This window comes from Bison bison, unplaced genomic scaffold (genome assembly GCF_000754665.1).
Source record: "Bison bison bison isolate TAMUID 2011002044 unplaced genomic scaffold, Bison_UMD1.0 scf7180017864035, whole genome shotgun sequence".
Taxonomy (NCBI): Eukaryota; Metazoa; Chordata; class Mammalia; order Artiodactyla; family Bovidae; genus Bison; species Bison bison.
This window is the reverse complement of record NW_011494607.1, coordinates 1724904-1743940: the sequence shown is the minus strand read 5'-3', so window position 1 is coordinate 1743940 and position 19037 is coordinate 1724904. Positions and strand designations below refer to the sequence as shown.

Sequence of the window (19037 nt, the reverse complement as noted above, 5' to 3'; positions counted from 1 at the left end):
AAGTTTGCATGATTTATATGCTCAGTCTGCCCTGTGATCAAACAGGCATGCAAATGTAGGCACTGAGATCTGGTGGTTGTGTGAATCTCTCAGGTTCCCAACTGAGGTTCCAGAAGTGCTTTCATTAACATTTAAGTGTACTATCAAAATGAAAACACAAGGTGAAAATTTTGTACTGGAGAATGAGGAGATATTTGAAAGTACTTCAACAGGAACTATTTTTGTTGCAGAGGAAACCCCATTCTAAGACACTAACTACTTTCAGTAGTTAATGAGATAAGGCAGAAATGTTAAGGAAATTGAGGTTGTTTCATCTGATTCAAAAAAAAAATGAAAGGTGACAACTTCTATACGATCGAAAGTCTGGAATGCCCAGTATTGTACTTGGTTCTCTGAGGGTTTCACAACCCCTAATGCATGCAGTGCTACCTTTAGGAAGGTTAGGGTCTAAATGGTTTAAAAAAATAGTTAAACAATTAGCAAAACTATTACCATGAGCTTTATAGGCATTTGACATACAGTAGTAGTCAAGATCGGAGAAATAGATAAGATCCAGAGTAAGCAGGGAAAATATATCATTAATGAAAGTGTAATTTGTTTTAGAACTTGAAAGATAGAAACAATTTCAACAGGTAGAGAATTATTGGTAAGACTGGAGGAGAAAGTCTAAGATTTATTCATTAGGCACTGGCAGACACTCTTCTAGGAAATACATTCTTTAATTCAGACCACAGCTTTTAAAGTAAGTATTATTATCCCTATTTACTAGAAGAAGAAACTAATCATAATGATAGCAAGAATAGGTAGCATGTATTGATGAGTATATCTGTGCTAGGCAATTGACTAAAGTCTTACATGAATTATCACACATAGACTGCCAAAAATCCAAGAAGTAGGAAAGGAGTAATGTATTATCTACATCTTTCTCACATAGTCAAGCAGGGACACTGAGTCATAGAGAACTTTCAAGTGCAGCAAAAGGTCACATGGTTGCTAGGTACAGAGCTGAGATCTGAAAAGAGTCAGTGTAACTGTACGGCCTGAGACAATGACACCCCCTTTACACAGCTCAGAGGGGAAACAGCTCAGTCCACCATTGGTGAGATCTCTCTGACGCCCAGCCCATCCATACATACTCTTGCCACTGAATCTACGAGAGCCATGTGCACAGAGGCAGAAGTGTGAATGAGCAAGATCTGTCTTGGAGACATTAGAAGTCAGGTCTGCTAGTGAAAGATAAGACTGGAGGCTTTAGTGAGGCTGGGTGGTATGAAGGACTACTTTGAAAGCAAGGCAGAGGAATCTGAGTTTACTTTAGAGGCCTAGCATTCAGGAATACAAAGAGTTCTAATAAAGAAACTGCTGACCAGTTATTATATATGGGAAGAACACAAAGACAGAAAATTGAGCTAGAGAAGCAAATGCTTCAGTGGGACATAAAAAAATTTAAAGTAGTAACTTATGCAATGAATGAATTTCTGAAGGGCCCTCTGAAAGACATTCCAATCTGTAGACCTCAACCAAGCCAGAGGGTTCAATTACCTGTTTCCTTATGGCTGGGTGTTGGTGAGAATTATTTGATTTTCCTTAAATTCCAGTCTTTCTTGGTTCTGTGTTCCTCTTCCATTGTTTAATATCTGGAATCTCATTTTAATATTATAAATCATTAAGCAAGTTAGATATACCCTTTGTTTGGTTCCTTTAACTGTGTCAGTGCTCCCTGGGTTCCAGTCACAGATGACCTGGAACACACATGTGATAGAACAAAGCTGGATTCACTAACTTGATGCCACAAAGGACACTGCACAGCATGTGGGGTTTGGGTGTGTCTCAGTAACAGTGCATTAAGAATCACTCAGAGTATTGGGGTTTATGCTAAGGAATTGGGGAGCAGTTTCAAGGAAACAGAGGTTTGTGTTGGATTGGGTGCTCATAGGAAGTGGAAATAATTCTGTAATTAAGTATTCTAATGAATCTTATCTGGAAGGAAGGAAGAAAAAGAGAAGTTAAAGCTACAGTTTGTGAGGAAGCAGTGGTCACTCATATTAGCCAGAAAATGGGATTCAGGGTATTTTTGTGATCTGCACAGAGACCATGATTTTATCTGCGTTTAGACAAGATTATGGAGTGGTCTCATTTTTTGTTTCATTCATCACTGTCACAGAGTGATCCCATCTACTGTTAGTGTTGTGAGATTGATAATGTTCAGTAGGAGGGAAAATGTACCAGCTGTGAGTACCAGGCCAGCTCCTACAACACGGACACCATGCAGTTAGTTAGCGCCCAGCCAGGTCCTCTGTCAGGGCTCCTGTCCTCAAAGAAAGAAGTGAGAAGCCTATAAACTGTATCTCGGTGACTAATATAGGGGCCTTAAAGATTCAGACACGGCTCATCTTGACTCTGCTTCTTACTGGCTATGCGATCTTGTATATGCTTTTAGGTCTCTTCAAGCCACAGTTTTCTGCCTACAAAATGAAGTAGCATTTTTATCTCACAGAGCTGTTGTAAGAACTAAATGAAACAACGCAAAACAAAAAGACCTGGCACGTAGTAATGTCTTAGACCGCAGCAGTTTGTGTTATTTGCCAGGTTATTCTGCACAGTGCTTTGTGTGTAAGTGCCCAGTTGAAATAGTTCCTCTCTTCTTTGAAGGTGAGAAGGCTAAGTTCTTTGTATATAAAGGAAAAATGTGTTCTGTTAAATGTTCAACCTATGATCACTGCAAGACCATTTACTCAAAATCATATGGAATGAAATCTCTTTCAGAATTTGCTCTCACCTCAGCGGGCCCCAGAGAGGCTCATTCAGTTGGCAGAAGGCAATCTGAACATGCTGGTGACAGAAATGAATGAACTTCTGACCAGGGTAAGTTGGCAAAATCATGCTTCTTCTTAAAGCAGACAGATTATATATAGTTAAGGAAAATTACTTCAAATTTCTGAAATGCAAATCTTGTTCTTCCTAAATCCAAATTTGGTGCATGAAATCGATGTATTTTTGACTTGCTACTTCTGCCTCAGATAAAATCTGAGAACCCAGTACCACAAGAAAAGACTGGGATTCAGACTTGGGAAGTATCAAGGCCAATGTTTAGAAATATCAGAATGACAGTATATTTTGCGAACTCTATCCACTAGCTTCCATAGATTCTGGATTCCCAAATCCCTGTCTCTGACTACATAAGGAAAAAGATAAGCAAATGAAAATACTTGTAGTCTCTTTGATTTTATCATGGGATATTTGTATTTGTATATTAATAGAAATACAGTCTAAATCTGTATTGCCCCCCAAAAGAGGAAATCTTTATCAAGAAAATCCAAAGCACTTAAGACACTTTTTAGAGTCAGAATGCAAATCCATGTTGTGTTTATCAGACTTTTTAAGATATTGGGAGTTTTAAATTTTCAAAACTGCAGGAAAGTTAAGGTTCTTTTCCCTTGTAGAGAATGAAGAAAACAGCATAAAGTTCGCCATCTTGTGGCCAGAAAAATGCATGAACTGGAAAACTGGCCTGGAATTTAGGGGTCCAGTTTGATTCTCAAAGAACTTTAAATGACAAAAAATATTGGAGCTAGAAGGTTCTTGCAGATTATCTAGTCCGTTTTTTAAAGAAGAAATCCCTCAGGCCATAATACCAAAATGACTTATGAATGGCTGTATTCAAGGACCTCAGGAGGACCTAGCTTATGGATTCCAACAGTTGCAATGCCATTTCCACCTAACCTGCTGCTGGCTTATTAGAATTTCCACAGGGAAATCAAATGGAATTCTCAGCACATGATGCTGAACAATGGCCCTCAGGTTACAAACAGCCTACTAAACACTTTTTCAGGATTTCTTCCCAGTGATGTGGAATGTACAAATACAAAATTTCTTGACAAACGTAGTTAGATATTAGATTAGTGAGTCCATTTATCTCATATCAATTTAATATTTTGCAATTTTATGTTTGTTCTGTGAATACATTAATAAGAACTTTTAAGCGGATCATGCGAAAGTAATCTCGGTCAACAGGCACACACGAATGTTCCCCACATACAAAGCCCAAGCTAAGTGTTGGCAGGTGACAGATAAAAACGAGGCCCAGTCTGTCTTCAAGGAGCTTGTAGTCTCATGTGTGTGTGTGTGTGTGTGTGTGTGTGTGTGTGTGTACATAAGCATTTAAATGTGGAGACAAGTGCAAGTAAATATGTAATACAGCATGAAATAAAAGAATGTAACAGAAGTACACATAAATGGATTAATTTAGTCTTGTTAAGGGTTATTAGGGAAAAATTCCATGGAACAGTGGCATTTCATTCACTAATTCATTTAATTAATTCTTCCTAAGGATTGAATATGTTCTGGATACTATAACAGAATGACAGACACTGGGAAAAGAGGTATAAGCAAATGTTGTTGCTGTCATTGAGCTGATTACAGCCAAATGATCTGAGCCTTTATTATTACTATTCCTTTGTTATTTCTTAACCTACATCCTTTCATCTTCCCAGAAGCCTCTCCCATACTAAATTTCTTAAAATGGACTTAGTATTTTTGAGTAGTGTAAAGCAAAATTGACTGGAAAATACTGAGATTTTCCATATGCTCCCCTGCCCCAAGATACAAATAGCCTCCCACATGATCAACTTCCCCCCACAGAGTGATACATTTGTTACAACAGATAAATCTACACTGACAAATCATTATCACTCAAAATCATAGCTTTAGGGTTCACTCTTGGTGTTGTACAATCTATAGATATTGACAAATGTTTAATGACATGTCTCCACCTTTATAGTGTCCTTTAGAGTACTTTTATGGCTCTAAAAGTCCCCCATGCTCTGCCTTTTCACCTCTCCGTCCTCCTTAACCCCTGGCAACCACTGCTCTTTTTACTGTCTCTGTATATCATATAGTTAGAATTATACAGTATGTAACCTTTCCAGATTAATTTCTTTCACTTAGTAGTATACATTGAAGTTTCATTCATGTCTTTTGGTGTCTTGATAGCTCATTTCTTTTTAGTGGTGAGTAGTGTTCCATTTTCTGGATGTACCAAGTTTATTTATCCATTCACCTACTGAAGGACACCTTGGTTGCTTCTAAGCTTTGGCAATATTTGAGTAAAGCTGCTATTAGCATCCAAATATATGTTTTCAATTTATTTGTGTAAAAACCAAAGAATGCAATTGCTCTATCATATGGTAAGAGTATGTTTAGTTTTGCAAGAAATCACCAAACTGTCTTCCAGAGTGGCTGTACCATTTTGCATTTCCCAGCAGCAATGAGTAAGAGTTCCTATTGCTCTGCATCCTCACCAGCATTTGGTGGTGTCAGTGTTTTGAATTTTGGCCATTCTAATAGGTGTATGCTGGGAAAGTCTGAGGGCAGGAGAGAAGGGATTGTCAAAGGATGGTGGGATACCATCACCAACGCAATGGACATGAGTTAGAGCGTATTCCCAGAAACAGTGAAAGACAGGGAAGCCTGGCGAGCCACAGTCTGCCCAAGAGTCAGACACAACTTCGCAACTAAACAACAACAACAGCAGGTGTATAGTAGTATCTCAACTTATATTAATTTACAATTCCCTAAGGACAGACGATGTTGAGCACTTTTACATGCTTACTTGCCATCTGTATAGCTTCTTTGGTGTGATGTCTATTCAGGTCTTGCTGTAGGTTGAATGCATGTATCCTCTCCACAATTCCTATGTTGAAATCCTAAACCTCCCCCGCCTCAAGGTAATGATATTAGGAAGTGAGGCTGTTGGAAGGAAATAGGTCACTAAGGCAGAGCCTTCATGAAGGGAATTCAGTTCAGTTCAGTCGCTCAGTCGTGTCCAACTCTTTGCGACCCCATGAATCCCAGCTCACCAGGCCTCCCTGTCCATCACCAACTCCCGGAGTTCACACAAACCCATGTGCATCAAGTCAGTGATGCCATCCAGCCATCTCATCCTCTGTTGTCCCCTTCTCCTCCTGCCCCCAATCCCTCCCAGCATCAGAGTCTTTTCCAATGACTCAACTCTTCACATAAGGTGGCCAAAGTATTGGAGTTTCGGCCTCAGCATCAGTCCTTCCAATGAACACCCAGGACTGATCTCCTTTAGAATGGACTGGTTGGATCTCCTTGCAGTCCAAGGGACTCTCAAGAGTCTTCTCCAGCACCACAGTTCAAAAGCATCAATTCTTTGGTGCTCAACTTTCTTCACAGTCCAACTCTCACATCCATACATGACCACTGGAAAAACCATAGCCTTGACTAGACGGACCTTTGTTGGCAAAGTAATACCTCTGCTTTTTAATATGCTATCTAGGTTGGTCATAACTGTCCTTCCAAGGAGTAAGCATCTTTTAATTTCCTGGCTGCAATCACCATATGCAGTGATTTGGGAGCCCAAAACAATAAAGTCTGACACTGTTTCCACTGTTTCTCCATCTATTTCCCATGAAGTGATGGGACCAGATGCCATGATCTTCGTTTTCTGAATGTTGAGCTTTAAGCCAGCTTTTCCACTCTCCTCTTTCACCTTCATCAAGAGGCTTTTTAGTTCCTCTTCACTTTCTGCCATAAGGGTGGTGTCATCTGCATATCTGAGGTGATTGATATTTCTCCTGGCAATCTTGATTCCAGCTTGTGCTTCTTCCAGCCCAACGTTTCTCATGATGTACTCTGCATAGAAGTTAAATAAGCAGGGTGACAATATACAGTCTTGACGTACTCCTTTTCCTATTTGGAAACAGTCTGTTGTTCCATGTCCAGTTCTAACTGTTGCCTCCTGACCTGCATATAGGTTTCTCAAGAGGCAGGTCAGGTGGTCTGGTATTCCCATCTCTTTCAGAATTTTCCACAGTTCACTGTGATCCACACAGTCAAAGGGTTTGGCATAGTCGATAATGCAGAAATAGATGTTTTTCTGGAACTCTCTTGTTTTTTGATGATCCAGCGGATGTTGGCAATTTGATCTCTGGTTCCTCTGCCTTTTCTAAAACCAGCTTGAACATCTGGAAGTTCATGGTTCACGTATTACTGAAGCCTGGCTTGGAGAATTTTGTGTGTTACTTTAGTAGCATGTGAGATGAGTGCAACTGTGCAGTAGTTTGAGCATTCTTTGGCATTGCCTTTCTTTGGGATTGGAATGAAAACTGACCTTTTCCAGTCCTGTGGCCACTGCTGAGTTTTCCAAATTTGCTGGCATATTGAGTGCAGCACTTTCACAGCATCATCTTTCAGGATTTGAAATAGCTCAACTGGAATTCCATCACCTCCACTAACTTTGTTTATAGTGATGCTTTCTAAGACCCACTTGACTTCACATGTCTGGCTCTAGGTTAGTGATCACACCATCGTGATTATCAGGGTGGTGAAGATCTTTTTCGTATAGTTCTTCTATGTATTCTTGCCACCTCTTCTTAATATCTTCTGTTAGGTCCATATCATTTCTGTCCTTTATCGAGCCCATCTTTGCATGAAATGTTCCCTTGGTATCTCTAATTTTCTTGAAGAGATCTCTAGTCTTTCCCATCTGTTGTTTTCCTCTATTTCTTTGCATTGATTGCTGAGAAAGGCTTTCTATCTCTCCTTGCTATTCTTTGGAACTCTGCATTCAAATGGGAATATATTTCCTTTTCTCCTTTGCTTTTCACTTTTCTTCTTTTCACAGCCTTTTGTAAGGCCTCCTCAGAAAGCCATTTTGCTTTTTTGCATTTCTTTTCCATGGGGATGGTCTTGATCCCTGTCTTCTATACAATGTCATGAACCTCCATCCATAGTTCTTCAGGCACTCTATCAGATCTAGTCCCTTAAATATATTTCTCACTTCCACTGTGTTATCATAAGGGATTTGATTTAGGTCATACCTGAATGGTCTAGTGGTTTCCCCTACTTTCTTCAATTTAAGTCTGAATTTGGCAATAAGGAGTTCATGATCTGAGCCACAGTCAGCTCCTGGTCTTGTTTTCGCTGACTGTATAGAGCTCCTCCATCTCTGGCTGCAATTAGTCCCATATAAAAGGGGCCCCAATAAGATCCTTTGCCCTTTCCTGACCTTGTAAGCACAAAGTGAAAAGACACTACCTATGAGATGTTATTTTGTATTTCTTGATCTCTAGGACTGTGAGAAAAAAACTTCTGTCATTTACAAGCCACCTAATGTGAGGTATTTTGTTATAGCAGCAGACTCTACCATCTGGGCGTCCCTGGTGGTTCAGTTGGTAAACAGTCTGCTTGCAATGTGGGAAACCCAGGTTCAATCCCTGGGTTGGGAAAATCCCCTAGAGAAGGGAATAGATAACCCTCCAGTATTCCTGCCTGGAGAATTCCATGGACAGGGAAGCCTGGTGGGCTACAATCCATGGAGTCGCAAAGAGTTGGACACGACTAAGCGACTAACACTTCACTTAAATGACTAAGACATGATTTTTCTAAATTTTTAATCAAGGTTTGTCATCATTAAGTGTTCCTTGTGTATTTTGGACAACAGTCTTTTATAAGATAACAGTCTGGGACTTGCCTCATCATTCTCTGGACAATATTCATCACAGTGAAAAGTTTTTAATTTTAATGAACCCCAGGTTATCAGTTATTTCTTTGACTGATTGTTTTGGTAATATCTAAAATGTCATCACCATACCTAAAGTTATCTAAATTTTATACTATGTTATCTGGGAGTTTTATAATTTGCATTTTATATTTAGATCTATTATCTAATTTGAGTTCATTCTAATACTATTTTAAAACAAAATTTTTATTTTAAAACAGTTTTAGATTTACAGAAAAGTTATTGCAAAGATAGTACAGAGATTTCCCATATACTCCATACCCAGTTTCCTCTACTGTTAATATCTTAGTATGATGCATCTTTCACAACCAATGAACTAATATTGATTGATTATTATTATTAACTAAAGAGTCTACTTTATTCAGATTTCTTCACTTTTACTTAATGTCTTTGTATATTTCAGGATCCTATTCAGGACACTACATTACATTTAATCATCATGTCGTCTTAGACTGTGTCCTCTAGACTGTGACAGCTTCTTAGACTTTTCTGGTTTGTTGATAATTTTGACAGTTTTGACAAGTTCATGTATTTTGTATGATGTCCCTCCACTGGGGTGTTTGCCTTACGTTTTTCTCATGATTAGAATAGAGATATGGGTCTGTGTGGGAAAGACCACAGAGATAATGTATCATTTTATCATGTCATATTAAGAACCTATGTAATCAGTATGTCTTATTACTATTGGTGTTTATCTTGATCACCTGGCTGAGGTCATGTTTGCCAGATTTCTCCACTGGAAAGTATTCTTTTTCCCCATTTCCACACTTCAATACCATTTTTATCCACCCATTCTTCACATTTTGTAACTTGAAAAGCCTACAAATAAGACTTCTGTAAGTAAATATCTCCGTGATGAAGTGAGGATGGGGAAGAAATAAAAAGGAAATCCTCACTTATGAATTAACCTTGTCCCCACCAGAAAATCATGGAGACCTTCAATATTCAAGTCAAAATGATCAATTCTTTCCTTTCCTGTGGTCAAGCTGCACGATAATTAAAAGTTGTATTGATACCCATGGAATCATAACTAGAAGACTAAATGATGTAAATGTCCAATGTGTATGCCTGTGTTGTGCTTAACTGCTTAGTTGTGTCCAACTCTTTGTGACCCTATGGACACTGTAGCCCACCAGGCTCCTCTATCCATGGGGATTCTCCAGGCAAAAATACTGGAGGGGGTTGCCATGCCCTCCTGCAGGGGATCTTCCCAACGGCTGAATCTACCAATACCTTTATCTCACAGCCATGAATGATTCAGCAGTTGAGATCAGAATATGAGAAGTACAGGGGCCATAACTTCCTAGTATCTATGGCTGGGTTAGAGGAGACAGTGCCTTAAACTAGAACTGCATCTTGGAATTATGTGATGCCAGTCTCACTCCCAAATGTGATGCAATCAGTCCGATGCACAATATAAAGGGGCTCAGCAGTAAAAGGCTCCACCTGCAATGCAGGAGATGCAGGTTCAATTCCTGGGTTGGGAAGATCCCCTGGAGAAGGAAAGGGCAACCCGCTCCAGTATTCTTGCCTGGGAAATCCCATAGACAGAGGAGCCTGGTGGGTTACTGTCCATGTGATTTCAAAGAGTCAGATATGACTTACTGACTAAACAACAATAGTATGAACACCGGGACTTTCATGAGCTTCCAGATGATTCTGATGCCAGTCAAGATAGAAAACTATTGTCAGCCTAGAGTCATGTGGTGCTTACAGCTCCCTGTCCTATGGAAAGTGCTTTCACTGGTATAGTCAATCTTTTTGACAGTCCTTCTCTCTGCTTTGTTATCTGACCAGTCGCTTTATGATTAATACACTTTAATTGTTAAAATATCTGGCGAGTCTGGTCCTGCATAGCTGGTATAAGCTGCCCTCTCTCCCTCAGGTGCTTATATATTTTGTGCTTATCTTTTTCATAATGCAATTAAGTTCTCTAATGGCAGGTGGGGGGTTTAGTCATTAAGTCATGTCCGACTCTTGCGACTTCCCATGGACTGTAGCCTGCCCAGTTCCTCTGTCCATGGGATTCTTCAGGCAAGAATACTGGAGTGGGTTGCCATTTCCTTCTCCAGGGGATCTTCCTGACCCGGGAATTGAACCCAGGTCTTCTGCCATTCAGGCAGATTCTTTACCCACTGAGCTACGAGGGAAGCCATTGCTAAAGAAAATAATGTTCCTCCCCAAAATTAATATGTTAAGCACTTATTGTATATAATGTACAAATATTATATAAGCAAATATTGTATAGTTATATATCTTTTAAATGTATTTTAATTTATTATCATTTTATTTCCCACTTGGAATGTAAGTTGCTTGAATATGGGAATCATGTGTAACATATTCATAACGTCAGACACTATGATCAGTATGGAATATTGAGATGCTTTTTGATGATAACTCTGTATGTACCTCTATTGCTACTGTCCTGACCTCCATCTTTCATTTCACAGCCAAGTTTTTTGAAAGACTTGGAGACAGCTCTGCTTTATCTCCTCACTTCCTGTAGTCTAGAGTTCCACTCCCAGCTTGCTCCCAAAACTGTTTTGACAAGGTAATCAATGGCAAGCTGGTCACTAAATCCAGCGGAAGCTTTATTTTACTTGAACTTCCTACTGCAATTGCCACTTTTGACCCTATATTCCTTCTTAACACACTCTCCTCTCTCTGCCTTTATCTTAATTCTCAGACATTTCATTCTATCACAGAGCTTTTCTGCACGGGTTTTCTTTTGTTGTTGTTTAATCTTTAAGTCATGTCCAACTCTGAGACCCCATGGACTGTAGCCTGCCAGGCTCCTCTGTCCATGCGATTTCCCAGGCAAGAATATTTGGAGTGGGTTGCCATTTCCTTCTCCAGAGGATCTATCCAACCCAGGAATCGAACCTGCTTCTCCTGCTTTGGCAGGCAGGTTCTTTACCTCTAAGCCACCAGGGAAGCTATGTTTTCTTTAACCTTGAACTAAACCTCAGCTCATCCAAGTCTACAGTGAGCCTTCTGTGATACTCCAGGTGTGATGGGATTCCTCTTATAATTGTGTTATACCATTGTGCTTTTTCTTCAGTTCGTGATTATAAATTTATTTCCATGATCATTAAACAAATAACTCTGTACCCCGCCAGCTCCAAAAAGTTTAAGTTGCCAATGTTTTTTCATTTCTACTATTATATTTAAGAGAGAGAGAGAGAGAGATAACGTATAACAAATCATACTTATTTGGAACTTTCAAAACTGACACCTGAAATATTTAAGGAGAAATTTCACATAGAACTGACTTATTTTTCCCCAGGGTCAGTTGACCGTCTCTGTCCTTGGGCACTGTCTCTCCTAGTAGCTTGTCCTGGCACTTCACTGACCCTTGGATATACAGAACCAGTAGTATCTGAAGATGACCCTTGAGAATATCATGTAAATGATTAGATCTGAAATTTAATTTCAGCAGGAAACTGTGTAAGCCTGGAAATGCAAAGGAGGACGGCAACTAAGCAATGTTGTCTGTTCAGTAGTTAGATTTGCTCCATTAGATTCTAGTTTTAACATAAAGAAGGCAGAAAATGAAAGACACTAGTAATATCCAACCAAGAAAATTATGTGCAGGTTTCAAGAGGCACAGTGAGAACTGCTTGAGCTAAAGCAAGAAAGTAACAGCTACATTGTTCAGAAGTAAATGAATGTGTGTCTAATGGTAATGCGTGCTGCCTGGATATAAATACTCTAAAAAAAAAAAAACACACACACGAAACAACCATAAAGAAAATAGAAGAAAAAGGAAAAAATACCTAGTTGAGTGAACTTAAATGTAAAAAGATAATCAAAGGAAAGAGAAATACTTGCAAAGTAGTGTATAAGGCATCATTTACAAAGGAACACTGGAAAAATTGTAGAACAGAGGTAAGAGAATGTAAAAATAAGAAAGTCTAATGTAGAGAATGAAAGGAAGATTGTACATATTAGGGTAAATGAGAAGACATTTGTCAGATACTCGGGAACAAGATAATAGTGAGTAAGGAGGAAGCTGACTAAGGGATGGGAATGATAATTTAATAAAATGCAAGAAGAGCCAAACGGAATCGGGCAGATAGCTCCTATCATGTGGTAGTTAGCATTCATCTGTCACATTATCAATGGCCTGTCCTGGAGGAAACTGATTTTTGTGAATTCCACTTTTACAGTCTAGCACCACTACCCATAGATGGTAATATATTTGTCATTGGCTCCCTTTATGGAGTCTCTCCTGGGTGGGTTTTGACAAGGTGACTCTTCAACTTAATTACTGGGTAATGAAACATGATTTTTAAAAGTGTATCTACGTGGTGTTCTGATATGGATTTTTCAAATATGTTAATTTACTAAAGCCTAAGGCCTCCCAGGTGGCACTAGTAGTAAAGAACACGCCAGCCAATGCAGGAGACGTAAGAGACACAGGTTCGATTCCTGGGTCGGGAAGATCCCCTGGAGTAGGAAATTGCAACCCACTCCAGTACTCTTGTCTAGAGAATCCCCTGGACAGAGGAGCCTGGTGGGCTACAGTCCGTGGGGTTGCAGAGTCAGACACAGCTGAGTGACTAAACACACACAAAACTTATGCACTTAAAGTATTGCAAAAGCTGGAGCCATGTCCCTCCTCCCACCCAGAATACTTAACTGCTTCATGTGTCTTCTCTGTCCTCCTGGATGTTAGCCAAACAGAAGTCAGTGTTTGATACTGACAGAATACACGGCTATGAGACAGAAAATGTATGTCTCATCCCCAGTTCCCTGCGTATGTGTGAGTTCAGATAAGTCACTTAACCTCTTCATAACCTTCGTCCTCACCAGTGTGAAAATAGGGATCATGCCTTCTAGTGGGAGGCTTCCCAGGTGGCACTAGTGGTAAAGAACCTGCCTGCCAATGCAGGAGACATAAGAGATGTGGGTTCGATACCTGGGTCAGGAAGATGCCCTGAAGGAGGGCATGGCAGCCCACTCCAGTATTCTTGCCTGGAGAATCCCATGGACAGAGGAGCCTTTTGGGCTATAGTCCATAGCGTAGCACAAAGTTAGATACGACTAAAGCAACCTAGCACGTACATCCTCTATGGATCTCTAAAGGCAGGAAGAGTAAACGACATGCAAAAGAGTACTGTCAGCCCTTCTGAACATGCATATCAACGTGGGTACAGCTGAAGCAGGCTGTGGAACCCACCTCTTAGATGCCATAAGTCAGTGCCTTTTGGTGCCAGGAATCTCAAATCCCCTCCTCTCCTGAAATACAGCCAAGAGGGAAGCCTGTCTTCTTCCTACTGTGCTGGCCATAAAGATTTCTGCCCATCTCCAAGCTTTACCTTCACAAGCATGGTATTTGGTGTGCAGTCACCTAATTGCAGTAGTTTTGAATTACCAGGAGGCCAGTGACTAGAATGTAGTGTCGTTGTGACCACAGGCTCTCAAGCTTGGCTCTCCTCCTAAGTACTCAGCAGTAGCTCTTCAGCAGCAGCATCCTATGAGGTGCTGAAAAATGTCCAGAAAAAAGCACCCACCCCTCCATATTCATTAGCAAGCATGACACCAGGCATATGGCCAGTTTGAATGGTATCAGGAAGGCATATGGAAAGATTTTTTTTTTCCTCCAACAGGCTTTAGAACTTCAAAAGGATCGTTTGTTTGATTATCATTACATCAGTCAATCACCCAACATCTTTGACCCCTTACAATTTGCCAGGCACTGTGCCTGGCTCTCAGAGGAATAAAAGTTAATAAGACATAGCCCTCATCTCCAAGGATTGAAATTCAACAGATATAACAAAATACCTAACAAAATAATTACCCACAGCAGTCATGAATAGTGGTAATGATGGCTGTTTTTGAAAATCTAAGAAAAGAGAGTATAGGTCAAAATCATCAAGGATGTCTTCACAGGGAAGATGAGGTTGGAACAGAATGATCTTGGGGTCTGGATTTATTTTGAGATGGGAATTAGGGAGCAATTGTATGAACAAAGCTTTTTCTGGGAATGTTCCTAGAAAAGTGGGCAATAAGAATGCCAATAAGATTGGTAAGATTAGTTAGGAAATCATTGCTTAGTCATATATTTGACAGCATTCATTTATACTTGCTATCAGTGAGGCATCATACTAGAAGCTGGATATCAAGCAATGAACAGACAGACCAAGTTTTTGTCCCTGTAGAGCTTACCCTTTAGAAAGGAAGCCAATGTGTAGAGATGTCAATGCATAAGCAGTAATTCTAAAACGCATGGTGCTATGAAGGCAATATTCTTCTACAGGAAGTGGAGGAACCTAACCCAGGTGCCCTGGGGATGAGCACACCAAGAAGAGATACTTATTACACTGAAAGCTGATGGATGACAAGGATCCAGCCACTAAAAGTGTTGAGCAGAAGTTCATTCCAAGTAAAGACAGTAGAATACAAGAAGGCCAGAGGAAGGCAAGAGTATGGCATATTACACATAAGAGGAAGCCAGTGAAGCTGATTGCATGGTCTTAGTGATAACATTTTTTACTTACTTCTGATCATGGGTTATGTACAATTCTTGACATTTTAATATTGGAGTGTTCATGTAATTGGTAATTAGTTTGTCAGTGTTGATTCTTACATATTTTTATAAATTAATTTGATAAGTCAAGGCAATGAATACTGTCTTGATCATCCAGAATTTTAAAAAGTGTTATCAGTATACATTTATTTTCAAAAAATTAGATGCTTTGCACATAGAAGAGTTGGAAAACTCTATGGTATCAATATTTACGAGAATTATTACCTTTGGGTAATATAAATAAGATATTGATGAAGCAAAAAATAAGTTTTAGTTCAAATTATAATGTACACTTTCTGTGTAATAAGAGATACAAGTGCCAGTGATATATTAATTCTTACGATATTGAAAAATGATCATAATGTAGATCAAATCTGTTATTATAATAGTGTTCTGTGATATGTGAAAATACTAGTGATATTACAGAATACAGTAAAATCCAGACTAGGCAAAGATCTAAAGCAGTTTAGACGGCCAACATCTTAAGCAGCTGACCTTAGGAACACAAAAGCAACTTTTTTTTTCAAAAACAACATTTTAAAAATTGTGTGAGTGTACATTTGTGTGGTGTGTATGTGTAAAGAGTTTCTTGACTCAACCTCAGATCTAAAAGTTAAAATAATGTCAATATTAATGTTTTGGAAGAATTAATCCAGAGCATTCTAATATATTAACACCCTCCAAATCATTTTGTATATATACTAAAACTATTAATATGAAGAGGAATTTTTAAAACTTTCATTGGATTCTTACCCTTTCATTCTTTTATTTGTGATGATAATACTTGGAGGTTAAGAAATTAGATGACAAGAGTTGAACTTTATAGTCTACCTTTTATTTAAAATGTTGAAAACTTTCATGAATTAAACCTCTTACTGCCCTGGGAAATCATAAAATGCACTCTAATTCCTGCAGCGCCTCCTGCCACGTTCTATGCTGGCCAGACATTTAGTTCTATTTTAAGTCCTATTTAAAATCCATTTATGTATAAAACAATTTAGATTCTCTGGGCATGTCTAAAATGCAAGCACTCTGGTACAAGATTGTGGAGTATTAATACCCTGCCAACTTGGGTCTTATTCAAATTATATTGAATCAGTTTGTGATTCTTTGATTTATTATCTGTAGTTAGATTATCCCTATTTTTTTAAAATAGGAAGTCACACTTATTAGCATATGCATACACATAGAAAAATGAAGTGTAAAACTATGACAAGGTGCTCTAAATCTTGTAGCATCTGAAACTTTTAATGTTATACTTGCCATTTTTATTTTACTCCATATGGTTTATCTTAACCATGAACACATTAAATGGATTCCATTGTGTTAAATGGTATTTTCAGTGTGGATAAGGGTGGAACTGTATGAGGACATTCTTTGGGAGGTGGGGCTGTTGTAGGGTTCTGTTTTATTTTGTTGACAGTAATATATGGTCCTGTGATTACCAGAATCTTTTTTTGGTGATGTCATGTGGGAAAGTTAGCATTTATTCTTCTTTAACATTTTACTAGATCTTTAGAGTGTTCTAAAACAAGCATTCACTACTTAGTAGTTAAGCATTCCCTCTCTTTGTTTGTTTAATTAATATATTGATCGGAACCAAATCTATAGGATCAAGCTTATTGAGACAGACTATCTGTGCCTCTTTCAAGAGATCGTTGCTCCGTTCCACACTTTTCAGTAAATAAAATATGGACAAAACTGAAACATGTGGAGACTGAAGCATCCATTAAAGACTTTGGCAATAGCACCTTAAAGATATTTCAGAAATAATTCCGCTTTATTACTTCTTCTGGGCCATTGCATATAACGAGGGTTTTAAAAAGACCAAATACAGCTCTCTGATTTCCATTTAATGGAAGAAGTAATAAAGTTTAATTGTATACTTGAGCACAGGGCATCATTTCCAGTACATCTGATCAATAATTCATCGATTGCCTTTGGCTCAAAGTAATATTTGAAAGAAACTGCAGCCAGTGGGAGCTTATCTAGCTGTAGCCTCATCATCTCTATTAATTATGCTTTTCCCGGATTTGATCATTAGGCTACCAAGGTGACAGCAGATGGCGAGCAAACTGGGCAGGATGCTGAGAGGACCAACATGAGAGCAGACTCCGTGGGAGCGTTCATTAAGGCCTTGGCCCAGGACGCAGAAGGTATCGGAACAGTCGTGACTGAATCACTGTTTCTCCCAACAGGAAAATAGAAAAGGAAGGACCAAGGAAGACTGGAATTTCTCTAATAAGAGCTGGCCTTTCTAAATTTGAGGGTTGCGTTTCTAAAAAGTATTTTAATCAAGATATTCTAGGGCATTATCAGTTGAGAATCTATGGCTTTCAGTGTTCAATTTGTAACAACAGTCAGTGAATTAGGAATTATGAGTGCATACCAGCAATACATTGAATGCATTCCTTTGGGAATGCTCTGATTCTTGAGGAATATTGTGATCAAATATGATTAAATCAGTTAATGGGCAACTTCTCCTCTGCTATGGTGTTGTTTTTGCATTCAAAACTATTTAAAAGATTCTTGATTTTTAAAAAATTAATCATTCTGCTCAGTACCTTACAGCAGTACTTTAATTTCTCAAAATGACTTTTAAATACTTGGTTCTGGCTTTTAATGAACATCTGTTGCTTGGGATTTGGATGTACTGCCTTACCAGAAGCTGTACTGCATTTAGTCCACAATTCTCTAGGAATTAGCTGTTGGCATCCACCAATCTGATTTGAGAATCAAAGTGGAAGCCATTTTGGGGCAAAAACTCAAATTAAGAAACTCAAAGAAAAGAGATAGTACAAAAAAAAAATCCCTCAAAAAAAAACACAAAACAACAGTAGTTCTTAAATATCTATTAATATATCATAAACATCCATACATGTTGAGGAAAATAGGAAAAAATGTTTTTTTTTCCTTTGAGAAATAACACAATTTAATTCCTCCACAATGTTATACATTTTAGACATTTTGCTTTCTAATATAGCCAAATAAATCAGGACATGAGAACTTTCAAGGCTTTCAAGATCCTGACAAGTCATTCTTAGGAATCACAGGCTAAGAAGAGGCAGGAACTTCCAATGATCCCCCACAGCAAGAAACTCCAGAGTTTTAATCTGAGGTGCCATCTCAGGGCAAACATGTCAGGATCTGGAACAGAAATTACTCCTACCAAAACGAGTTAACTCGTTAACGTGGTTTCTCCTCAACTAGATGAAGTTGTTGTGATTTCCTGGATTTCATTTTCCATTAACATTTTTATTTGCATGTGTTCCCACCCCCCACCCCCACCCCCCGCCAAAAAAAAAAGAAAAAATACCCATTGCAGACAGAGCAGGTTCGCTCTATCTGAATACCTGAAGATGTTAGTACTCTAGGAGTTTTCCTTTTGCTTCCATCTTATCTCAAACATTAAGCAGCCTATTCTGGGATCTCATCTTCATTGTTTCAATCGAACACTGCTATGTAAGAATAAATCCTAATAATACATGTTTTCCATAGACTCCAGTATCAGCACTGCCTACCTCTCTAGGCTGCGCCCTCTCCCAGTTTGTGCATACCACAGATACACCAGCAGGGGGCAGAGTGGAGACAGTATTTAACCCCGGCTTGGCTCACCATCCAGTCTATCAAAGAAAAGGGTTATGTGTCATGGAAGATGTCTTCCACTCCCTAAATTTGTCTATCAGTCAGGGGATCTTATTGTGTCTGTCCAAATGGGATACCTTTTCCTAGTTCCTGTAACATGCCATGTGGATGGCTGTGATCCTGTACCTGAAGACAACGTGACCATTACTCTCTTCTTCCAGCAGGTCCTAATAAAGATGATAACAAAAATGATAATCACAGCTCTTTATAAAACAGAATCCAGCTGTTAAAATTTCGTGAAAATTCAAATTTGTGTATGTCAGAGTTAAGCTAGATCATTTATGCTATATATTTGTATATATATATGTATATTTA

At 38.8% G+C, this 19037-nt stretch overlaps 1 protein-coding gene across 3 annotated transcripts in view; it reads left to right on the top strand.

The window, feature by feature from the left end:
* Positions 1-19037, top strand: part of LAMA2 (laminin, alpha 2) — a 705371-nt gene that overhangs the window by 535050 nt on the left and 151284 nt on the right. For all 3 annotated transcript variants that reach the window (XM_010834646.1, XM_010834645.1, XM_010834644.1), the window contains exons 34-35: positions 2767-2865; positions 17122-17233. In XM_010834646.1, the coding sequence (XP_010832948.1) occupies positions 2767-2865; positions 17122-17233 (211 nt within the window). The remainder of the gene's footprint in view (positions 1-2766; positions 2866-17121; positions 17234-19037) is intronic.